Here is a 21,080-nt window from a genome sequence, read left to right on the forward strand (position 1 = left end):
CACAGAAAAAGAAACGTAAAAAATGATCATCGTTGAGTGGGGGAGTGGAGGGTGGGAGGAGATACAGATGAAACAAGAATGGCAGATTTTTTTGAATATTTGGTGATGCTGGGCGAGGGGGATATAAGAATTCATTATACTATTCTGCTTACTTTGTATATGCTTGAAATTTTCCCTAATAAATAGTTTTTTATTCAAGAGTGTCATTGAAAGCCACAGCTAACATACGACAAGGCTACCAGTGCACTGAGAACACGGCCAGAATTCCAACTCGCCATGTGAACATGTGCACGGTGCGGGTTTTGCAAGATGATGTGGACATCGGATTTCTTCAGGAAATATTTCATTTGAGTCCTTGGTGAACTCTAGTAATGGACTATTTTTAGCTCAAAAATTCTATATTCCAGTCACCCTAAGAAAAATTCCCATACTTGGCAACTCATCAACAGACCTAGTCCTTCTTAGAAAAGGAAGCACATGGAATTATCCGGCATTCATCCACCATTACCAAGGGAGGGTCTGGACACCAGCTCCTCTGCTGTATACTTTCAGAATCACCACCTGGAGGGCCCTGCCTCTCTGCTCTGTATTTATTCCCACATCCAACGGCCCCTTCCGCACCTGCTCTGGCCTTTACCAAGCCTTCTCCACTGGCTTCCTCCTGAACTCTGCAGTGACTAATTCAGCCAAACCCTCACCTTTGACGTCAGGCAGAACTGACTGGAATCCTGGCTCCACCCTCCACCAGTCGTGCGGCTTCTCAGAGCTTTCTTCACCGTCCCAAGCCTCAGTTTCCCCATCTGTCAAATGATGCATTTCTCCTAGCTGAGAACCATCATTGTGAGAATCCATTAACGCAGGGAAGGAAACACCTCGCTTGGGTTAGAGCAAAGGCTCAGCAAGCAGGAGTTGGCCCTGCTGATCTGAACGTACAATGCTTTTTTTTTTTTTCCTTTTCTTTTTTTAAATTTTATTGAAGTATAGTTGATTTACAATGTTGTATTAACTTCTGCTTTACAGCAAAGTGATTCAGTTATACATATATATATTCTTTTCCATTATGGTTTATCACAGGATATTGAATAGAGTTCCTTGGGCTATACAGTAGGTCCTTCTTGTTTATCCATCCTATACATACTAGTTTGCACCTGCTAATCCCAAACTCCCAGTCCTTCCCTCTCTCATCCCCCCTCCCCTTTGGCAACCACAAGTCTGTTCTCTATGTCTGTGAGTCTGTTTCTGTTTCGTAGATAGGTTCATTTGTGTCATATTTTAGATTCCACATATAAGTGGTATTACATGGTATTTGTCTTTCTCTTTCTGACTTACTTCACTTAGTATGATAATCTCTAGGTCCATCCATGTTACTACACATGGTATTATTTCATTCTATTTTATGGCTGAATAGTATTCCATTGTATATATAAATATATATCACATCTTCTTTATCCATTCGTCTGTTGATGGACATTTAGGTTGTTTCCATATCTTGGCTATTATGAATAGTGCTGCTATGAACATACGGGTGCGTGTATCTTTTTGAATTATAGTTTTGTCCCGGTATATGCCCAGGAGTGGGATTGCTGGATCATATGGTAGTTCTATTTTTAGTTTTTTGAGGAACCTCCATACTGTTTTCCATAGTGGCTGCACCAATTTACATTCCCACTAACAGTGTAGGAGGGTTCCCTTTTCTTCACACCCCCTCCAGCATTTGTTATTTGTAGACTTTAATGATGGCCATTCTGGCCGGTTGAACACACAATTGCTGGGCAATCTCACACAAGGCAGACAGGCAAAGACAGTCTTTTGCTCCAATGAGGTCCTCAAATTCTAGTTTGACTGAGGAGAGTAATAATTTTACTCAATGTTGGTTATTTCTTTATTACATAATAATATACATTCATTAAAAAATATATAACATTAATGATTCTGACATTTCCTAAGCACTTACTATGTACCAGCCTATGTGCTGAGATGCTTCCTGTGTATTAGCTCACTGAATCCTCCCTCCCACCTGTTAAGTCCAACTCTTACCCACATATTACAGAGGAGAAATGAAAGCCCAGAGAGGCTAGGTAACTTGCCCAAAGACACACAGTCAGTAAGCAGCAGAGCTAGAATATTAGCTTAGGTCTGTACAACTCCAGAATCTGAGCTCTTCTTTTTCTTTTTTTAATTAATTAATTTTGGCTGCATTGGGTCTTTGTTGCTGCGCGTGGGCTTTCTCTAGTTGCAAAAAGCGGGCTTCTCATTGTTGTGGCTTCTCTTGTTGTGGAGCACGGGCTCTAGGCACACAGGCCTCAGTAATTGTGGCACGCAGGCTCAGTAGTTGTGGTGCACGGGCTTAGTTGTTCCGCGGCATGGGGGATCTTCCTGGACCAGGGCTTGAACCTGCGTCCCCTGCACTGGCGGGTGGATTCTTAACCACTGAGCCACCAGGGAAGTCCCAGAATCTGAGCTCTTGACAACTGCTCTCTGTGAACTGTACATAGAAATTCCTCACATGCAGAAAAAGAAGGGAATTCTACCAACCAGAAATACTCTTATTTTTATATATAACTTTCAAAACTTTCATGCATATTTGTAAATCTTATATAAGTGCACACTATTTGAAGCAGAATTTCTATTTAAATATAAATAACATACTATTTTAAATTTGACTCTTTTCACTGAACAACACATTGTAAGCGTCCTTCCAGAAGGTCAAATACTCAGTTCAAAATAATTTTTAATGGCTACAAAGTATTTCCTTTGTATAAATGTCCAATAGTGGTCTTGACCATAGTGTTTTGTTTCCAATTTTTATAATGAACAATGTTATTCAGAACATCTTTATATCCGCTACATTCAAGCACTAGTTCCATTGTTTCCTTGGGATACACGCCCATACGCAGAATTGCTGGGCCAAAGGTAAGGGCATTTGTAAAGACTTTGGATGCAAATTCAGTAACCTCATAACTGTCTTCATCCCCAGACGTTCCTGCCTCTGACCCATCTACCTGTCGTTGCCAGAGAAGCCGCCCTTGGGGCCAGTTTTGCCCACATCACCCCTGCTCAAAAATCGACAGCAACTTCTCCTTGCCTGGAAACTGAGAGAAGCCTCTGCGGTACCCAGTTCTGAATCTGGATGGCCCTGCCCTCTCCCATCACCATCTATCACAGGTGTCAGACTACCCAACCGTTCCCAAGGCTGGACCAGCGCTAGGCTGACCACATTCTCTCCCATTCACAGCAACATGAGAAAAATTAAGTTGGTAAAGTGGGTTATCATAAATTAAATGTGCTCCAATTGGAAGGACCACCCTTTATGCTTCAGTGCATCTGCTTCCTGCTTGGGGAGCTGATGATCGCTCAGAACAGTAACAGCCAGAGGGAGTTGATTCTCTTCATGGTTCTACGGGCTTTCTCTAGTTGTGAAGAGCGGGCTTCACAAGTTAAAATGTTATGTGTATGGTGTTACAATTTTTGTGTACGGTGTTAAAATGTCAGTCACCTATGTCAGCTCCCTCTGGGCTTTTTGCAACCCCCCTTTTCTTTTCTTTTAGCTTTTTAAAAAAATGACTCTATTGGGTTGAGAAACCCAAAATGAGCAGCCCTGTGGTGGAAGGCGGGGAGAATGCCAGACGTAGCATCTAAGGTCTGACCTTCCATTGTCAAAGCCGTTCTGACATATTCTGTGCTCTGAGAGGGAGGAAGATTCTTCTGGGAAATTGCCCAATTCCAACTCCCGCACACCTCTCAGCAATGCTCCTCAACAGTTACCGCCTCACGCAACCTCCTGGGATCCCAAGCACTGGGCCAGCACATGCTGAGGACTAGGGATTGTATGCAAACACAGGATGCAGGAAATTCCAGAAGCCCTGGAGAAGCCCCTGGGCTGGAGGTCCCTGGAAAGGACTTTAAGAACTCTGTCTTAGTTTCCTATTACTGCTGTGACAGATTACTACAGACTCAGTGTCATTTTTTTTTTAAATAAATTTATTTATTTTTGGCTGTGTTGGGTCTTTGTTGCTGCACGCAGGCTTTCTCTAGCTGCGGCAAGCGGGGGCTACTCTTCGTTGCAGTGCGCAGGCTTCTCATTGCAGTGGCTTCTCTTGTTGTGGAGCACGGGCTCTAGGCGCACGGGCTTCAGTAGTTGTGGCTCGCAGGCTCTAGAGCACAGGCTCAGTAGTTGTGGCGCACGGGCTTATTTGCTTCGCGGCATGTGGGATCTTCCCGGACCAGGGCTTGACCCCGTGTCCCCTGCATTGGCAGGCGGATTCTTAACCACTGCGCCACCAGGGAAGTCCCCAGACTCAGTGTCTTAAAACAACACACATTCATTTCTGGAGGTCAGAAGCCCTAAAATAAAGGTCTCGGCAGGGCTGTGTTCCTTCCAGAGGCTCGAGCGGAGAATCCATTTCTTTGTCTTTTCCAGCTTTTGGAAGCTTCCTTCATTCCTCGATCATGGTCCTTTTCCTCCATCTTCAAAGCCAGTAATGTAGCATCTTTAAATATCTCCCTCTCCCTCTGCCTCTGTCATCACATCTCCTTCTCTAATTCTGATCCTCCTGCCTCCCTCTTAAAAGGACACTTGTGATCACAATGGGCCCAAGTAGACAATCCAGGATCATCTCTCCATCTCAAAATTCCTAACTTAATCACTTCTGCGAAGTCCTTTTTGCCATGTCAAGGATGAGATTTACAGGTTCTCTGGACATCTGCAGGGGCGGGGGGGGGCATTTTCCTGCCTATCATAGCCTCCACAATCCTGTCTCCTTCAAGAATGGGCTTAGACCCCTATGTTCATAGCAGCACTATTCACAATAGCCAAGACATGGAAACAACCTAAATGTCCATCGACAGAAGAATGGATAAAGATGTGGTGCATGTATACAATGGAATACTACTCAGCCATAAAAAAGAATGAAATAATGCCATTTGCAGTAACATGGATGGACCTAGAGATTATCATACTAAGTGAAGTAAGTCAGAAAGAGAAATACCATGTGCTATACTTATATCTGAAATCTAAAATACAACACAAATGAACTTATCCGTGAAACGGAAACAGATGCACAGACATAGAGAACAGATTTGTGGTTGCAGGGGGCAGGGGGAGGGAAGGATTGGGAGTTTGGGAGTAGCAGATGCCAACTATTATATACAGAATGGATAAAACACAAGGCCCTACACACACACACACACACACACACACACACACACGAATCACTTGCTGTATCAAAGAAATTAACACAACATCATAAATCAACCATACTTCAATAAAATAAATTTTTAAAAAAAGCATGGGCATCTTTTCATGTGCCTCTTAGCCACCTGTATGCCTTCTTTGGAGAAATGTCTATTTACGTCTTCTGCCCATTTTGTGATTGGTTTGTTTGTTTTGATATTAAGCTGCATGAGTTGTTTATAAATTTTGGAGACTAATCCCTTGTCAGTCACATCATTTGAAAATATTTTCTCCCATTCTGTGGGTTGTCTTTTTGTTTTGTTTATGGTTTCCTTTGCTGTGCAAAAGCTTTTGAGTTTAATTAAGTCCCATGTGTTCATTTTTGTTTTTATTTCCATTACTCTGGGAGATGGATCAAAAAAGATATTGCTGCATTTATTATATCAGAGAGTATTCTGCCTATGTTTTCCTCTAAGAGTTTTATACTGTCCAGTCTCACATTTAGGTCTTTAATCCATTTTGAGTTTTTTGTGTGTGTATGGTGTTAAAGAATGTTCTAATTTCATTTTTTTTTACATGTAGCTGTCCAGTTTTCCCAGCACCATTTATTGAAGAGGCTGTCTTTCCTCCATCGTATAGTCTTGCCTCCTTTGTCGTAGGTTAATTGACCGGGATGGACCTAGACATTGTCATACTAAGTGAGGTAAGTCAGACAGAGAAAGAGAAATATCGTATGATCTCGCTTATACACGGAATCCAAAAAAAAAATGATACAAATGAGCTTATTTACAAAACAGAAACAGACTCACAGACTTAGAGAGCAAACTTATGGTTTCCAGGGGGGAAGGGTGGAAGGAGGGATAGTTAGGGAGATTGGGATTGATATGTACACGCTGTTATATTTTAAATGCATAACCAACAAGGACCTATTTCATAGCACAGTAAACTCTGCTCAATATTCTGTAACAACCTAATTGGGAAAAGAATTTGAAAAAGAATAGATACATGTATATGTATAACTGAATCACTTTGTTGTACACCTGAAACTAACACAACATTGATAATCAACTGTACTCCAATATAAAATAAAAAGTAAAAAAAAAAAAAAAAAGGAATGCGCTTGGGGAAAAAAATGATTTGACTACAAACCTATATGCCAAACATAACAATGTTGAGAATGAAGAGATCCGAAGAGCCCCACCTTTAAAAAGATGGGGAAACTGAGGCCAGAGAGGGGAAGAGAGTCCTTCAAGGTCAGATGGGAAGATCTGGCAGTAGAGTTGATCGGCTACATCACACCAACAGTGACCCCTTCTCTTGTTCATCGTCACAGAACTCCTGCCCACCTCAGCGCCTGGCACATGGTAAGTGCTTAATAAATACTGTTCAAATGAGTAAATGAATAACATTTATTTACTCATAACAAATACTGTTTGAGTATACTGTTTGAGCAGCTCCAAGTCAGGACCCTTTATCTTTTTTTTTTTAATTTTTATTTATTTACTTTTGGCTGCATGGGGTCTTTTGTTGCTGCATGCAGGCTTTCTCTAGTTGTGGTGAGCAGGGCTGCTCTTCGTTGCGGTGCAAGGGCCTCTCATTGCGGTGGCTTCTCTTGTTGCGGAGCATGGGCTCTAGGTGCGTGGACTTCACTAGTTGTGGCACACAGGCTTAGCTGCTCCGCAGCATGTGGGATCTTCCCGGACCGGGGCTCGGACCTGTGTCCCCTGCATTGGCAGGAGGATTCTTAACCACTGCGCCACCAGGTAAGTCCAGGACCCTTTATCTTTATATCCTGTGCCCAGCACAATGCCAGGCATACAATCAACACCCAGCAAATATTCCTGAATGCCAAGCCTGCCTGATCCCCAGGCGCTCCCACCACAGCACGCTACTGCCCATCACTCAGAGAAACAGATCCAAAATGAGGCAGAAAACCAAATGTGGTTATTTGGGGCATGCAGAGGGGTTGGCCGTATTAAGGGAGACCTGGCCAGATGGACAAAAGTGTTTGTGATTCCTCTTGAGTTACAGGGCAGGGCATTTTAAAAACTCTGCCCCAAGCTCTGAACAAAGAAGGCTCTCAGGGGAGAGCACACTTACATACACAGACGCACTGATGTGCAAAAACTAGTCTGATTTCTTCCTTTTACTGAACAGATAATCCCCAAACCAGCTCTGGGTGCTGGTTGCTACTGACCAGTCCCATCATTCCAGGGCTGGACCAGCTTTCAAGATGCCCAGACGGGGCTGGGAGCACGGAGGTCTTCTCTCCATCTGTCTTCCTTGCTGCCCGACTGTCCACCTGCCCACCCATCCATCTACAGCTCCAGGCAGTGAGACAGAGATAGATGCCTTCTTGTCGTTAATTAATGCTGGTCCACGGCTTCATTTGTCATTCCTGGGACCTACCGCACCATCATCACTCATCATGCCAAAGCTCCCCAGGACAGGGTGTTTTCAGCAGGGTAACCATTTCAAGACCTGTCTTCCGGCAGGACATAGTGAGGTACCAGGACAGGGCAGGACACCTGACATGTCCCCATGTGAGTTTGCCCACTGAGAGGGGTTCCTTGAGCCGCTGTCCATCTCCCTCCTTCACCCAGTCCAGGAAGGACTGGATCTGGATAAAAAGCCCTTCTTAGCATGATGTTGATGTGGATGATGATGGTGATGATGCTGCTGATGCTGATGGTGATGGTGATGGTGATGGTGATGCTGATGCTGCTGCTGATGGTGATGGTGATGATGATGCTGATGCTGATGCTGATGATGATGATGCTGCTGCTGCTGATGGTGATGGTGATGGTGATGATGATGCTGATGTTGATGGTGATGCTGATGCTGATGATGGTGATGATGCTGCTGAGGCTGATGATGGTGATGATGGTGATGATGATGCTGATGATGGTGATGATGATGCTGATGATGCTGATGGTGATGGTGATGGTGATGCTGATGTTGATGGTGATGCTGATGCTGATGATGGTGATGATGCTGCTGATGTTGATGGTGATGCTGATGCTGATGATGGTGATGATGCTGCTGAGGCTGATGATGGTGATGATAGTGATGATGCTGCTGATGCTGATGATGGTGATGATGATGCTGATGATGCTGATGGTGATGGCGATGGTGATGCTGATGTTGATGGTGATGCTGATGCTGATGACGGTGATGTGGTGATGATGCTGATGATGGTGATGATGATGCTGATGCTGATGCTGCTGATGCTGATGATGATGCTGATGCTGATGATGATGCTGATGCTGATGATGGTGATGATGATGATGATGCTGATGGTGATGATGATGATGATGGTGGTGGAGGTAGACGTGGGTGATGATGCTAACAGCAGCTTCAATGCATCGAGTACTTACTATTCTACAGTGTTTAGCTCAGTCCTATTAACAGCTCCCTGTTAGAATTGAGGATTCCAAGACCTTGCTGAAGGTCATATACAGCTAGCAAGTGGTAGTCAATAACTGTACTAGTTTCCTGTGGTCACCGTAATAAAATATCACAAACCCGGTGGCTTTAAACAATGGAAATACATTCTCTCAGAGTCCTGGAGGCTAGAAGTCCAAAATCAAGGTGTCAGCAGCCCATGCTTTCTCTGAAGGCTCTTGGGGAGAATCTGCTCCATGCCTCCTTCCTCTTCACTTCTCGTGATACTAGCAATCCTTGACTTGTAAGTACACCATCACCCCAATCCTTCTCCCTGTGCCTCTTCTCTCCTTATAAGGACACCAGTCCCATTGGATTAAGGGCTCACTCCACTTCAGTATGACCTCATCTTAACTAATTACATCTTCAATTACCCTATTTCCAAAAAAGGTCACATTCTGAAGCTCTAGGAAGGACAGGAATTCTGTGACGACACTGTTCAATCTAGAATAATGTCCAAGTCCACATATTTGGCTCCAAAGCCTGTTCTATTTGCCACTGGTTATACTGCCTCCAAAAATGAGGGTGATGATGATGATGACAGCTACCACTGTTTTAATTTTTCTTTTTTTTTTTTTTTTTGGCGGTACGCGGGCCTCTCACTGTTGTGGCCTCTCCCGTTGCGGAGCACAGGCTCCGGACGCGCAGGCTCAGTGGCCGTGGCTCACGGGCCCAGCCGCTCCGCGGCATGTGGGATCTTCCCGGACCGGGGCACGAACCGGCGCCCCCTGCATCGGCAGGCGGACTCTCAACCACGGCGCCACCAGGGAAGCCCCGTTTTAATATTTATTAAGCACCAGATTCTGTTCTATGCACTTGACATACATTCACTGAGAAAAACGTTACAGAAACCTATGAAGTCTCCTATTTACCATCTCCATTTTATAGGTGAGAATTTGAGGGCTAGCGAGGTAGAGCAAACTGCCCAAGGTCTTACAATGAGGAAGCATCAGAGACAGGATTCAAACCTGGGTCCGTCTGACCCCAGATCCAAGCTCTCAACCATGCAGGAAGCTGCAGACATATGGCCCTTGTTCCCCAGCCCCTCGTTCCTGTTCCTGGAGGGGGCGGGAGGTTCGTGACTGAAGGTGGGCACCTGCCTAACAGCTGGGCAGATGCGGCGTGGGTTCCCTCTGAGCAGGGCTTGCCAGGTGCAGGGATGATTAAACCCATGACCTTGTCTCCACTTGTGCTGCCCTTGAGCATATGAGCCCCAGAAGCCTGGCCCAGAACCACCTCTCCATAGGGAAATATTTTCCACTTGATAAGACGAGGGGGTGGAGCCTCTAGGACGTATGAGGGTCACGCACAGGAAGAACCACCCGGCCCTTCACGTGGGTGATCCTCCAGTCCGTCACCCAGTCTGTGTGTCCCAGTGGTGATGGTCACAGCCAGGCGCCAGAGAGCCAGTCTCAGAAAGACCTCACGTCCAGGACTCTTCCCCGAGCCTGCCTTTCCCACCTCCTTGAAAGCAGGGCTTGAACCCTGGGGCCACTCTGGGTGTGCACATACCCCCTCCTCCCGCTGCAGGGGCCCCAAGCAGGGTCTCACCATCTGCCACCATTGTGGGCAAATTGTGTCCCCTCTCCGGGACTCAGTCCTCCCGTTTCTTTTCTTTTCTTTTTTTTTTTAATAAACATTTTTTTAATAGCAGAACATACTTTATTATTTTTTTAATTTATTTGTTTATTTTTATTTTGGGCTGCTTTGGGTCTTTGTTGCAGCGCGGGCTTTATCTCTCAAGCTGCAGCGAGCGGGGGCTACTCTTCATTGCGGTGCGCGGGCTTCTCACTTCGGTGGCTTCTCTTGCTGCAGAGCACGGGCTCAGTAGTTATGGCTCGCAGGCTCTAGAGAACAGGCTCAGTAGTTGTGGAGCATGGGTTTAGTTGCTCCGCAACAGGTGGGATCTTCCCGGACCAGGGCTCGAACCCATGTCCCCTGCATTGGCAGGCAGATTCTTAACCACTGCGCCACTAGGAAAGTCCCTAAAACCACCTCTTCCCTGGGGAAAGTCGACGGCACACCTGGCGACCCAGAGAAGATGCTCAAACTCACTCTCTATCAGACATATGCAAATTAAAACAGGTTACCATTTCTTACCTATCAAATTAGCAAAAAAGGAAAGAGTGACGTCCCCATATGCCAGCAAGTGTTTGGGAAAAAAGCAGCCTCACACTCTCTTGGTAGGAGGGTTAGATGGTATAGCATTTCTGGAGGACGGTTTGCTGATACCAATTAAAATTTTTAAAATGTTCATATGCTTTAACAATGAACCGGTTGCAATTCTGAGAATCTATCCTATAGCTATGTTGTGGTTTTTTAATATTTATTTATTTTGGCTGCACCGGGTCTTGGTTGGGGCATGCGGGATCTTAAGTTGCGGCATGCGAACTCTTAGTTGCGGCATGTGTGCAGGATCTAATTCCTCGACCAGGGATCGAGCCCGGGCCCCCTGCATTGGGAGCACAGAGTCTTACCCACTGGGAACACCAGAGAAGTCCCATTCCTATCGATACGTTTTTGCAAATGTGTGTGTATATTGTAAGGAAACTGAAAGCAAACTATTTTTCATAATGTGGGAGTGGCTGGATAAATCGAGGTAAGATAAATTAAGATCCCTCCTGTAACACCTTCTGTAGTCATTAAAACAATGCAGGGGATCGATATTTCCTAACATAAAAAGAGATCCATGATATAGCATGTGGCGGAGAAAAAACAAGTTGCAAAACAGTTTGCATAGTATAATGCCATCTTTTATATAATAAAAAAACTAAGTGTATATATGTATACAAGTGAATGATACGCACACACGGTCTGGAAGCACACAAAATGATTAAAAGTGTTTGCATCTCTTGAGAGTCGTGTTATTAGAACATTTAACAAGCATGTATTAAATTTATAATTTTTTGAGGAAAATTAATAATTTCAGTTATTCACTGAAAGAGCTAAGCCCTGGTGCCAAATTTGACAAAGAGCACAAAGGAAGAATATCATTTACTGATCATACATATTGAAATAAATGGAAAACTCCTAAAGGAGACACTGGCAAACAGAATCCAGCTGTATATTAAAGAATAATCCGGGGCTTCCCTGGTGGCACAGTGGTTGAGAGTCCGCCTGCCGATGCAGGGGACGCGGGTTTGTGCCCCGGTCCGGGAAGATCCCACATGCCGCGGAGCGGCTGGGCCTGTGAGCCATGGCCGATGAGCCTGCGCTTCCGGAGCCTGTGCTCTGCAACGGGAGAGGCCACAACAGTGAGAGGCCCGCGTACCGCAAAAAAAAAAAAAAAAAAAAGAATAATCCACAATGACTGAGTAGGGCTTATGCAAGGAATGTGGAAATGGTTTAACATGAAGGAATCACATCCAGAGGTCAACAGGAGAAAGATCTTACAAATATCTCAACAAAGCCAGAAAGTCACTGGCTAAAATTCAGCACCATTCCCATTTGGGATTTTTGTTTTGGGGGTGTTTTTTTCTACCTTTAGAAAATTAAGAATGAAAGTATCTTCCTTCACCTGATGAAGAAAACCTCAAACCAAGAACCAGTATCATACAATGATATACAATCAGAAGCAAGACAAGACCGACTTCAGCTACCACCATTACTTAACACTGTGCTAAATACCACAAAACATTCCAAACAAGCAAAAAATTTGATTGGAAAAGAGGAGACAATATTACAATTTGGACAGGCTGTGATTGTCAACCTAGAAAACTCAAGACGTTACCCCCCCAAAAATTAGAACTAGTTTCTTTACGAAGTCTTCAGGAAGAAAGTTGGAAACAAAATAAATATATGAAAATAAATTACTTTCCAACATACTAGAAATACTCATTTGCAAAAAAGGTAATGAAAAAAATTCCTGGTCAAAATAGTCATACAAAACCCAAAATATTTAGAAATGATCTTAAAAAGAAATGGGTAGAACCTATAAGGAAAAAAAAACCTATAAGTTTTTTACAAAAGGAAATAAATATGTAAAAAAAAAAAAAAAAGGAAGTGGTCTCCTAGAGGAAAACAATGAAATTTTTTAAAATGATAATTCTTCCCCAGATCAAGATTTAACACAATTCTGAGCAAATTCACAGTAGGAATTTCTTTTTTGGAAGTTGACTACGTTTTCTACTTTTCATCTGAAAAGAAAACATGCTCAAGAATATTTTGAAAATGAAGAAGAACAAAAAGAACATGAAGAAGCTGCAGGGCTAAGTAACTCTGGAAATGAGTTGCGTCTATAAGACTAAAGGCAAAAGAACTGTACTCCAGTGAACAAAGTTGTTTTCCACGGGGTGCAAGTTAGCAATGCTAAAACCACTATGAATGTGGACTAGAACTGAAAATTAAGTAAATGACGAGTGAGTGGGGAAGGGTGAGGGCCAGGTTAGTCACTGTCAGAGTGGGAGGTTATAGATAAGCAAGAATAGGAGGCTGGAAGGATCAATGAGAGTTGGAGACATCAGAATGAACTCATGTTCAGCTTAATACAGATACAGACAGTTAAACAGAGAAATATTTATAGATATGGGTATACACAAAGGTTACATATACAACATGTATCTCCTTGCTCTGTCAGCTAAAGATGCAGAAGCGGTGACACCCCAGTAGCAACAAGCACACCTAGCACTCAGATGCTGGTGTCTAATACCATTTTTCAATCAACGGAACCAGGGCTCCTTGAAGAAATTACTAATTCTAGGACTGGGAAGGAAATACATAAGATGAGTCTGAACTATCCTGTAGTGCCAGAAAGTAAGAAAGTGCTTTAAAAAAATTCACAGTAGGGGTATGTCAAAGGCACACAGACTGTGTGTGCCCAAGAGCTCCCAATGACTGAAGTTGGAAGATTTTGAGCAACAAAATAAGGTAGTATTGGATTATAACCCAAGGTATAAAACTATGAGTCCATGCTGATATATATATAAATGATTGAATAAACAAATAAACGGAAAAGAATCAACTCTCTCATGCAGAAGATTTCCAAACAATTTATGTAAATACCCCATGTTCAAGGAGGTGGATCACAACTCCCTACTTCTTAAGTGTGGGCTGCGTGTAAGTGACTTTCTTCCAAAGAGGACAGTACAGAAAAGGAGAAAGAAAAGAGGACGCTTACAGTGAAGACACCTGACAACCTCAGTCAGGTGATCAAGGTCAGCGTCAGCAGTGATAAGTCATAATGAGGGCATGTACCCTGGACATGATATGATGAGAATGGCATTGTTCCTCTGTGGTCTTCCTCCCATTACCCAGTCTAACCAGAGAAAAGCAACCGGCAAATCATGACTGAGGGACAAAACATCTGGGCAATACTCGTCAGAACTGTCAAGGTCATCAAAAACAAAGTCTGAAAAACCATCACAACCAAAAGAAGCCTTAAGGGACATGACAACTAAATGGGATCCTGAATGGGCTCCTGGAACAAATGTTAAGGGAAAATTGAGGAAGTCTGAATAAAGAATGGACTTTAGGACTTCCCTGGTGGCGCAGTGGTTAAGAATCCACCTGCCAGGCTTCCGTGGTGGCGCAGTGGTTGGGAGTCCGCCTGCCGGTGCGGGGGGGGGCGCGGGTTCGTGCCCCGGTCCGGGGGGATCCCACGTGCCACGGAGCGGCTGGGCCCGTGAGCCATGGCCGCTGGGCCTGCGCGTCCGGAGCCTGTGCTCCGCGGCGGGAGAGGCCGCAGCGGTGAGAGGCCCGCGTATCGGAAAAAAAAAAAAAAAAAAAAGAATCCACCTGCCAATGCAGGGGACACGGGTTCAAGCCCTTGTGTGGGAAGATCCCACATGCCGCAGAGCAACTGAGCCCGTCTACCACAACTACTGAGCCTGCACTCTAGAGCCCGTGAGCCACAACTACTGAAGCCTGCGCGCCTAGAGCCCGTGCTCTGCAACAAGAGCAGCCACCGCAATGAGAAGCTCGCGCACCACCACGAAGAGTAGACCCAGCTCGCCACAACTAGAGACAATGCCCACGCGCAGCAGCGAAGACCCAATGCAGCCAAAAAAACAAAAACAAAAAAACAGTAATGGACTTTAGTTAATAATAACCCATGGGGACTTCCCTGGCGGTCCAGTGGTTAAGACTTCACCTTCCGATGCCGGGGGTGCGGGTTCGACCCCTGGTCGGGATCCCTAAGATCCCACATGCCTCGAGGCCAAAAAACCAAAACATAAAACAGAAGCAATATTGTAACAAATTCAATAAAGACTTTAAAATTGGTCCATATCAAAAAAAAAATCTTAAAAAAAACCCTCAACATATCAGTACCGGTTTGTTAATTGTGATAAATGTACCATTGTAATATAAGATGTTAATAAAAGGGAAAACTGGGTGTTGGGTATACGGGAACTTCTTTGCAATAATTCTGTAAATTTAAAACTGTTTTAGGGCTTCCTTGGTGGCACAGTAGTTGAGAATCCGCCTGCCAATGCAGGGGACACGGGTTCGAGCCCTGGTCTGAGAAGATCCCACATGCCGCGGAGCAACTAAGCCCGTGCGCCACAAGTACTGAGCCTGCGCTCTGGAGCCCGCGAGCCACAGCTACTGAAGCCCACGTGCCACAACTACTGAAGCCTGTGTGCCTAGAGCCCGTGCTCCACAACAAGAGCAGCCCCTGCTCGCTGCAACTAGAGAAAGCCTGCACACAGCAGTGAAGACCCAACGCAGCCAAAGATAAATATATTATAAAAAAAAAACCTGTTCTCATTAAAAGTTTATTAAAATTTTAAAGCTGTCAGCCAATGAAAAGATAAAGAAGATACAGCTTATATACACAATGGAATACTATTCAGCCACGAGAAAGAAGGAAATCCTGCTGCTTGGGACAACTTGGATGGACCTTGAGGGCATTATGCTAAGTGAAATGAGTCAGACAGAGAAAGACAAATACTGTATGATCTCATTTATATGTGGAATCTAAAAAAAAAAAAAAAAGTGAAACTCAGAGAAACAGAGAGTAGAGTGGTGGTTTCCAGGAATAAGGGAGTGGGAGACATGGGGAGGTGTTAGTCACAGGGTACAAACTTACAGTTATCAGATGACTAAGTTCTGGGAATCAAATGTACAGCATAGTAATTATCACTAATAATACTGTATTATGTACTTGAATATTGCCAAGAAAGTAGATCCTAAATGTTCTCACCACAAAAAAAAGAAATGGTAATTATGTGACATGATGGAGGTGTTAGCTAACTGCTATGGTGGTAATCATTTTGCAATATATAAAGGTGTCAAATCAATACACTGGACATCTTAAACTAACCCAATATTATGTGTCAATTATATTTCAATAAGGCTGGGGGTAAATTATTTTTTTAAGAATAGGAGGAAGGGTTTACCCTATTCTAAAGCCAAATAATTAATGTTAATTAATTAATGTTAATTAATGTTAATTAATTAATGTTAATTAATAATTAACAATGTGCTGCTGGAACAAGAACTGTCATACAATGGGACAGAATGGAAAGCCCAGGTAAGTTAATAGATATAAAGTAATTTTGGATAAAGGCAGGATCTAAATGAATGAAAAAGAAAGGATTATTTGATAAAATGTAACTGTACCATCAATTATCCTGTTCTGGAAGAATTACATCAAATTGTTTTTAATACCAGTGCCAATTGTTTTTTAATTCCGGGTTAAAAAATTAAATATGAAGAGAAAAAAAAGAAAACGAATGAAAAAACCTAGAACATGTACCTAACTGATTTTGTGATAGAAAAAAATCTGAGAATGAAAGTGAAGAAATTACAAAGGGAAAAAGGCAATAGATTTTGCTACATAAACATTTAAAACTTCAGAACATCACGAATCACAAATATTAAAAGACAAACGACTAGGAAATGCTAACCACATAACAAAAAACAACTAATATCATCAATATAAAGTCCCCATACTGACTGATAAGAAAACCACTAAAAACCCCGAATGGAAAAATGAGTAAAGGAACTGACAATTTACAAAAGAAGAAATTCACACATAGAAACAACTAGTAAACACTTGAGAACTTACTGAACCTCACTAGCAATTAAAATAAGAAGATATCATTTTCCATCTTTTGAATTAGGAAAAAAAATGTTATCCTAATCCCTAGGGTTGGGGGCAGCTGCTCTGAAACAGTCCCCTCAAATGCCTCTGACAGAAGTTTAAACTCCCAAAACACTGGAAAACAATTTGAAGGTCTGCCTACCCACTCAGTGTGTTTGTAATGACCTAGGAATTCCACTTCCAAAATCTTAATCCAATGAAAAAACCAATCAAAGATGCAGACAAAGATTTACACACCAGAGTGCTTTTTGCAACATTTTAATAGAGAAAAACTGAAAACAACCTAAATTTCAGCCAAAATAAAACGATTAGCAAAAGTCTAACTTTGCAGTTTGGGAACATCCCACTTTTTTTTCATTTAAAAACTTTTAAAAATATTTCCAAAGCACAGGTTCTGGTTTATCTCCAAGCATGTGCAGTCCAGAACCACTGAAACTTGCCCTGCAAAGCTTGGTCTTTGGGGTTGAAGGTAGGGGGTTCCTTTAAGAAGTCCCTCCCAGGATGCAGCCCTGGGGGGGCCTGAACTGTCAGCTAAAACCCCTGACTCTCAGCTCCTCTTCCACCAAAGGGAATTCCATTGGTTGATTCAAAAGACATAGCCTAACCTAAACCACAAATCCAATCCCTGCTCAGAAGCCCTCAGTGGCTGCTCGCAGCCCATAGAAGGAAATCTAAGTGCTCCGTCCTCAGTTCCACAGTCACGGCCGGGACCAATCTCGCCTCTCCCCGCGTTCCCATTTCACCCCTCCTACGCCCTGGCTCCACACTCACACACACCTGCCCCTATATGTCAGCCACCACCCAGCAAGTTCCATGTGCTCAGGGAGACCTCTGTCCCACTGCATCCCTGGCACCTAGCATTGACAAATGGTCCAAAGCTGCTAAGTTTCCCTTCATCTTCTTCAAGTCCTGCTCCAGTGATGCTTCCTCAGAGAGCCTTTGGTGGGTCCTTTCCCTTGCGAGCCGATAGTCAGGAGCCGTCAGGAGTGACACCTTCCACTCTCTGCCTGGCTTGTCGCCAGCAGACTGCCGGCTCCTTGGTGTGAACCCTGCCCCCTTCACACTGGAAGCCTCACAAGATCGGGCACACAGCAGAGGCTCAATAAACGCTGAGGTCCCCCTCCACTGGACCTGGGGGGTCTGTAGGGAGTATGGTTTGGGGAGCAGGGGCGGGGAGAAGGATGGGATTTTTTTGTTTCATAGACGATGGAGTGAAGGCTGGAGAGTCGTGCACGCGCTCGGCGCCCAGAGAGGAGAGGTTGGGGATGGCACGAGGGCTTCATGAAGACGATGGCCAGAGAGGGGGCAGTGAGGACACTATGGGTCCCGGGACACTATGTCTGGTTCCAACAGGCTGCTCTCCTGCCCTACAACTGCAGCCAAGCATTTTAGAGACAAATATGGGTTATGAATCAGAAATTACATCAGCCTGGCAGGTGGCCTTGCGTAAGTCCCATCCATGTCCTGAGCCTCAGTTTCTCCAATTGTAAGAGAAGCGTTGGATTAAATGATCCCAAGCTCTCTCAATGCAATACCTTTGGAAGCCCAAGAACGACCCAGAAAGGGAGTGAGAAAGTTAGGGGGGTAGAGGGTGAACTGCATCAGAGCTGAAACCCCCAGGACACACCTCACACCCCACGTCTTCACAAGTCCACCAGCCTTGCTGCCCCCTGACCCCCAGATGGGAGCTGTCCTTCTGATGTTCCCAGGAAAGTTTTTCTAGACCCCTGACTTCTGTGCTTGGAGCTGCAGAGCCCTACAGAGCCCAGAACTCCTGGAAGCAGAGGGACTCCACACTCAGCCTAAGGGCTGCATGGGATTATGTACACCGACTGCGGCCCATTTTTCAAATATCTGTAATGATGCTGTGATTAATAAAGAAAAATTCTTCTAAAAGGGCTTACTAGCTCATACAGCCTTGGGCCATTGTATATTTTTTCAGCACAAGAACACTTTGCAGAGCAATTCTGCAAGGAATCTGCCATTTTTATTTTATTTTTTGGCTTTATAAAGCTATCCTACTAGATAGAGAGGTGACTAATAGAGAGAAACGTGATAAAACAGAGTAAAATTAATCACAGGATCTGGGTGGTGGGCAGACAGGTGTTTATGTATTTCCCACCCACCCCCATTTTGCTGTAAGTCTGAAGTTTTTCATTAAAAATGTTGGAGAAAAAGCAGTCCTGCCACTCAGAAAGCTGGAAGTCCAAGCACGCTCCACAGCTGTTTTCCCTGAAACTCCCCACAGTGGGGTCTCCCAGGGATCTTTTCAAGGACATGCCCCTAACACCTAGCTGAAAGATAGGGGGCTGCGGGCCAGGAGGTGCTGTCTGCAGGGTAGAAGGTGTTAGGTGGGGGGACCTGGCAGTGAGGATACTGCGGGTAGAACCGACGCGGCTGCTGTTTTTCTCGCCAGAACAGGTGAGGGGCAAGACGCGAAGCTCTCCCGCCTGGGTGGCTCTTCCGGCCCCCGAAGCCCACGACGGGAGCGAATTTGAAGAATGAACAAAGGCAAATCCGCAAACCTTGCGGAGGCTCATGCGCGCCAGGCCCTGGACACGAAGGACCCATTTCAACATCTCAGCAAGTTTGGGAGGCAGTTCTCACCCCGTTTCCTAAAGGGGGAAGGTGCGGCTCCGGAAGGTGAGGTCACTTGCTGAAGTCGCAGAGCCAGGAGGTGGCTGTGGGGCATTTGAACGCAGTGCCCCCGCCTCTCCGTCACTGGCCTGACGACGCAAGCTGGGAGACGCGGGAGAAGGGGAGAGCAGGTTCCCAGGGAAAGGACCCGGCGGCTGCAAGGCCTGCCCCAGGTGCCGGCCTCGGGCAGAGTGAAGGCGTCGAGAAGGCGCCCCCACCGGGCCGCGGTGCAGCCTGCAGGCGTGCAGTGCGCCCGGGGCGCCATGCGGGCGGGTGAGCGCACCGCGCCAGGGCACCGGGCCAGGGGCGCGGCGGACGCCGGGGGCTCGGGGGGTCGCTACCTGGATCACGGAAGGGCACCAGCGCGTAGTTGCCGATGACCTGGCCGCCACGGCTCAGGCTGTGCTCCAGAATGCGCGAGGCGCCGTGCATCACCTGCATCAGGTCGTCCCACATGGAGCCGGTAACGTCTAAGACGATGGCCAGGGTGGCATCCCCCGTGGTAGGGGGCAGCGCCGTCCCGGGCTCGCCGGCCACCGCCGCTGCTGCCGAGACCGCCAGCAGCAGCCGCAGGAGCGGCGCCCGGGGCATCTTTGCTGAGCGCGGCCGAGGGGCTGCGGCTGCCGCGGTGGAGGCTCGCGGGGCCTTGAGAGCGCGACCGCCCTGGTGCACCCAGCGGCCACCCGACGCACGGCTGCAGCGCGGCGCCTCGCTCCGTCGGACCGCGGCCGGTGCGCGCGGGACGTGGGTTTGCGGCGTGGTCCCCCTGCCGGGAGACCGAGGCGGTCTTAGAGCCCACCCCGTTCAGGGTCACGGGCCCCGCCTCCTCCGCTCCCCTCACTGTGACTCAAACTTTCCCGGCCCCGCTGCTCGCCAGTCCAGACCCGAGGTTAGGGGAGGACGCGGGGCAGACGGCAGAAGGGAGCTGGGCCCTCGGCCAAAGCCGCAAGGGATGGGGACGCACGGGAGGCCCTGGACACCTGCGCCTCCCGCCGACCGCGCGCCTCGCTGCGGGGGCTGGAGAGGGAGGGGGAAAGACGCTGCCCCTGCCCTGGAGGGCTGCCCACGGGCCCTGGCTTTTGTGGCTCCCTCCACCCAGCCCCCTAAAAACCGACCCCCCCAATACACACACACACACACACACACACACACACACACACAGTAACTCCCTTTCTTTCCTCAAGAGTCTGTGCTTCCCGGTTATTGTCTATTACTGTTATTATAATCAAGCAATGGAAGTTGAGCAGCTACTATGGGCTAAGCGCTTTCACATAGTTATTATTTCCTCGAGTGCTCGCTGCAACCCTAGAGGGAGGCACTAACGCTAAACCCATTTTACAGATGAGCAGACTGAAGCTGTCATTAGCCCAAAGTCACTCAGCTCTCAAGTAGTAGAGAGTCGATTAGAAGCCAGCTCTAGAAAGTTTCCGAAGCCCCTGGGCTCTGCTGCCTCTTCGAAGTGTTATCAGACATTGTCTAAGGTCATCTGATGACTCCAGAGGATGGGGGATGCCCCTCTGCCCACCTGCCTTGCTAGGTCCCCTGGATCCCATGTGAGGGTTCTGGGACACATGTGAGGTGCTAGTGGTGCTGCCTGGGTGCCTATAGCCGTCCCCTCCCAGACATTGCTCCCTCCCACCACCTGGAGAGGGTCGGGCACCCCACCACTGCTCAGCCCAGCCTGTGCTCTCATAGCTTATTTCTGCGTCTCTCTCCCTACCAGCCTAGGAGCCCCTTGAGGGCAGGGCTGCATCTTGTTTCCCCCAGTCAGCCTCCAGTTCC

The 21,080-nt window shown here is 46.1% G+C and overlaps 1 protein-coding gene across 1 annotated transcript in view; it reads right to left on the reverse strand.

Moving 5' to 3' along the window:
* The window catches only part of HMCN2 (hemicentin 2), a gene marked incomplete at its 5' end in the record, with an annotated part of 150,996 nt that extends 131,107 nt beyond the window's left edge, over positions 1-19,889 (reverse strand). The window contains one exon of the mRNA XM_082656533.1: positions 19,640-19,889. Within this exon, the coding sequence (XP_082512659.1) occupies positions 19,640-19,889 (250 nt within the window). The remainder of the gene's footprint in view (positions 1-19,639) is intronic.
* Between the last annotated feature and the right edge of the window lie 1,191 nt (positions 19,890-21,080).

Source organism: Grampus griseus (genome assembly GCF_964374135.1).
Source record: "Grampus griseus genome assembly, chromosome: 6".
NCBI lineage: Eukaryota > Metazoa > Chordata > Mammalia > Artiodactyla > Delphinidae > Grampus > Grampus griseus.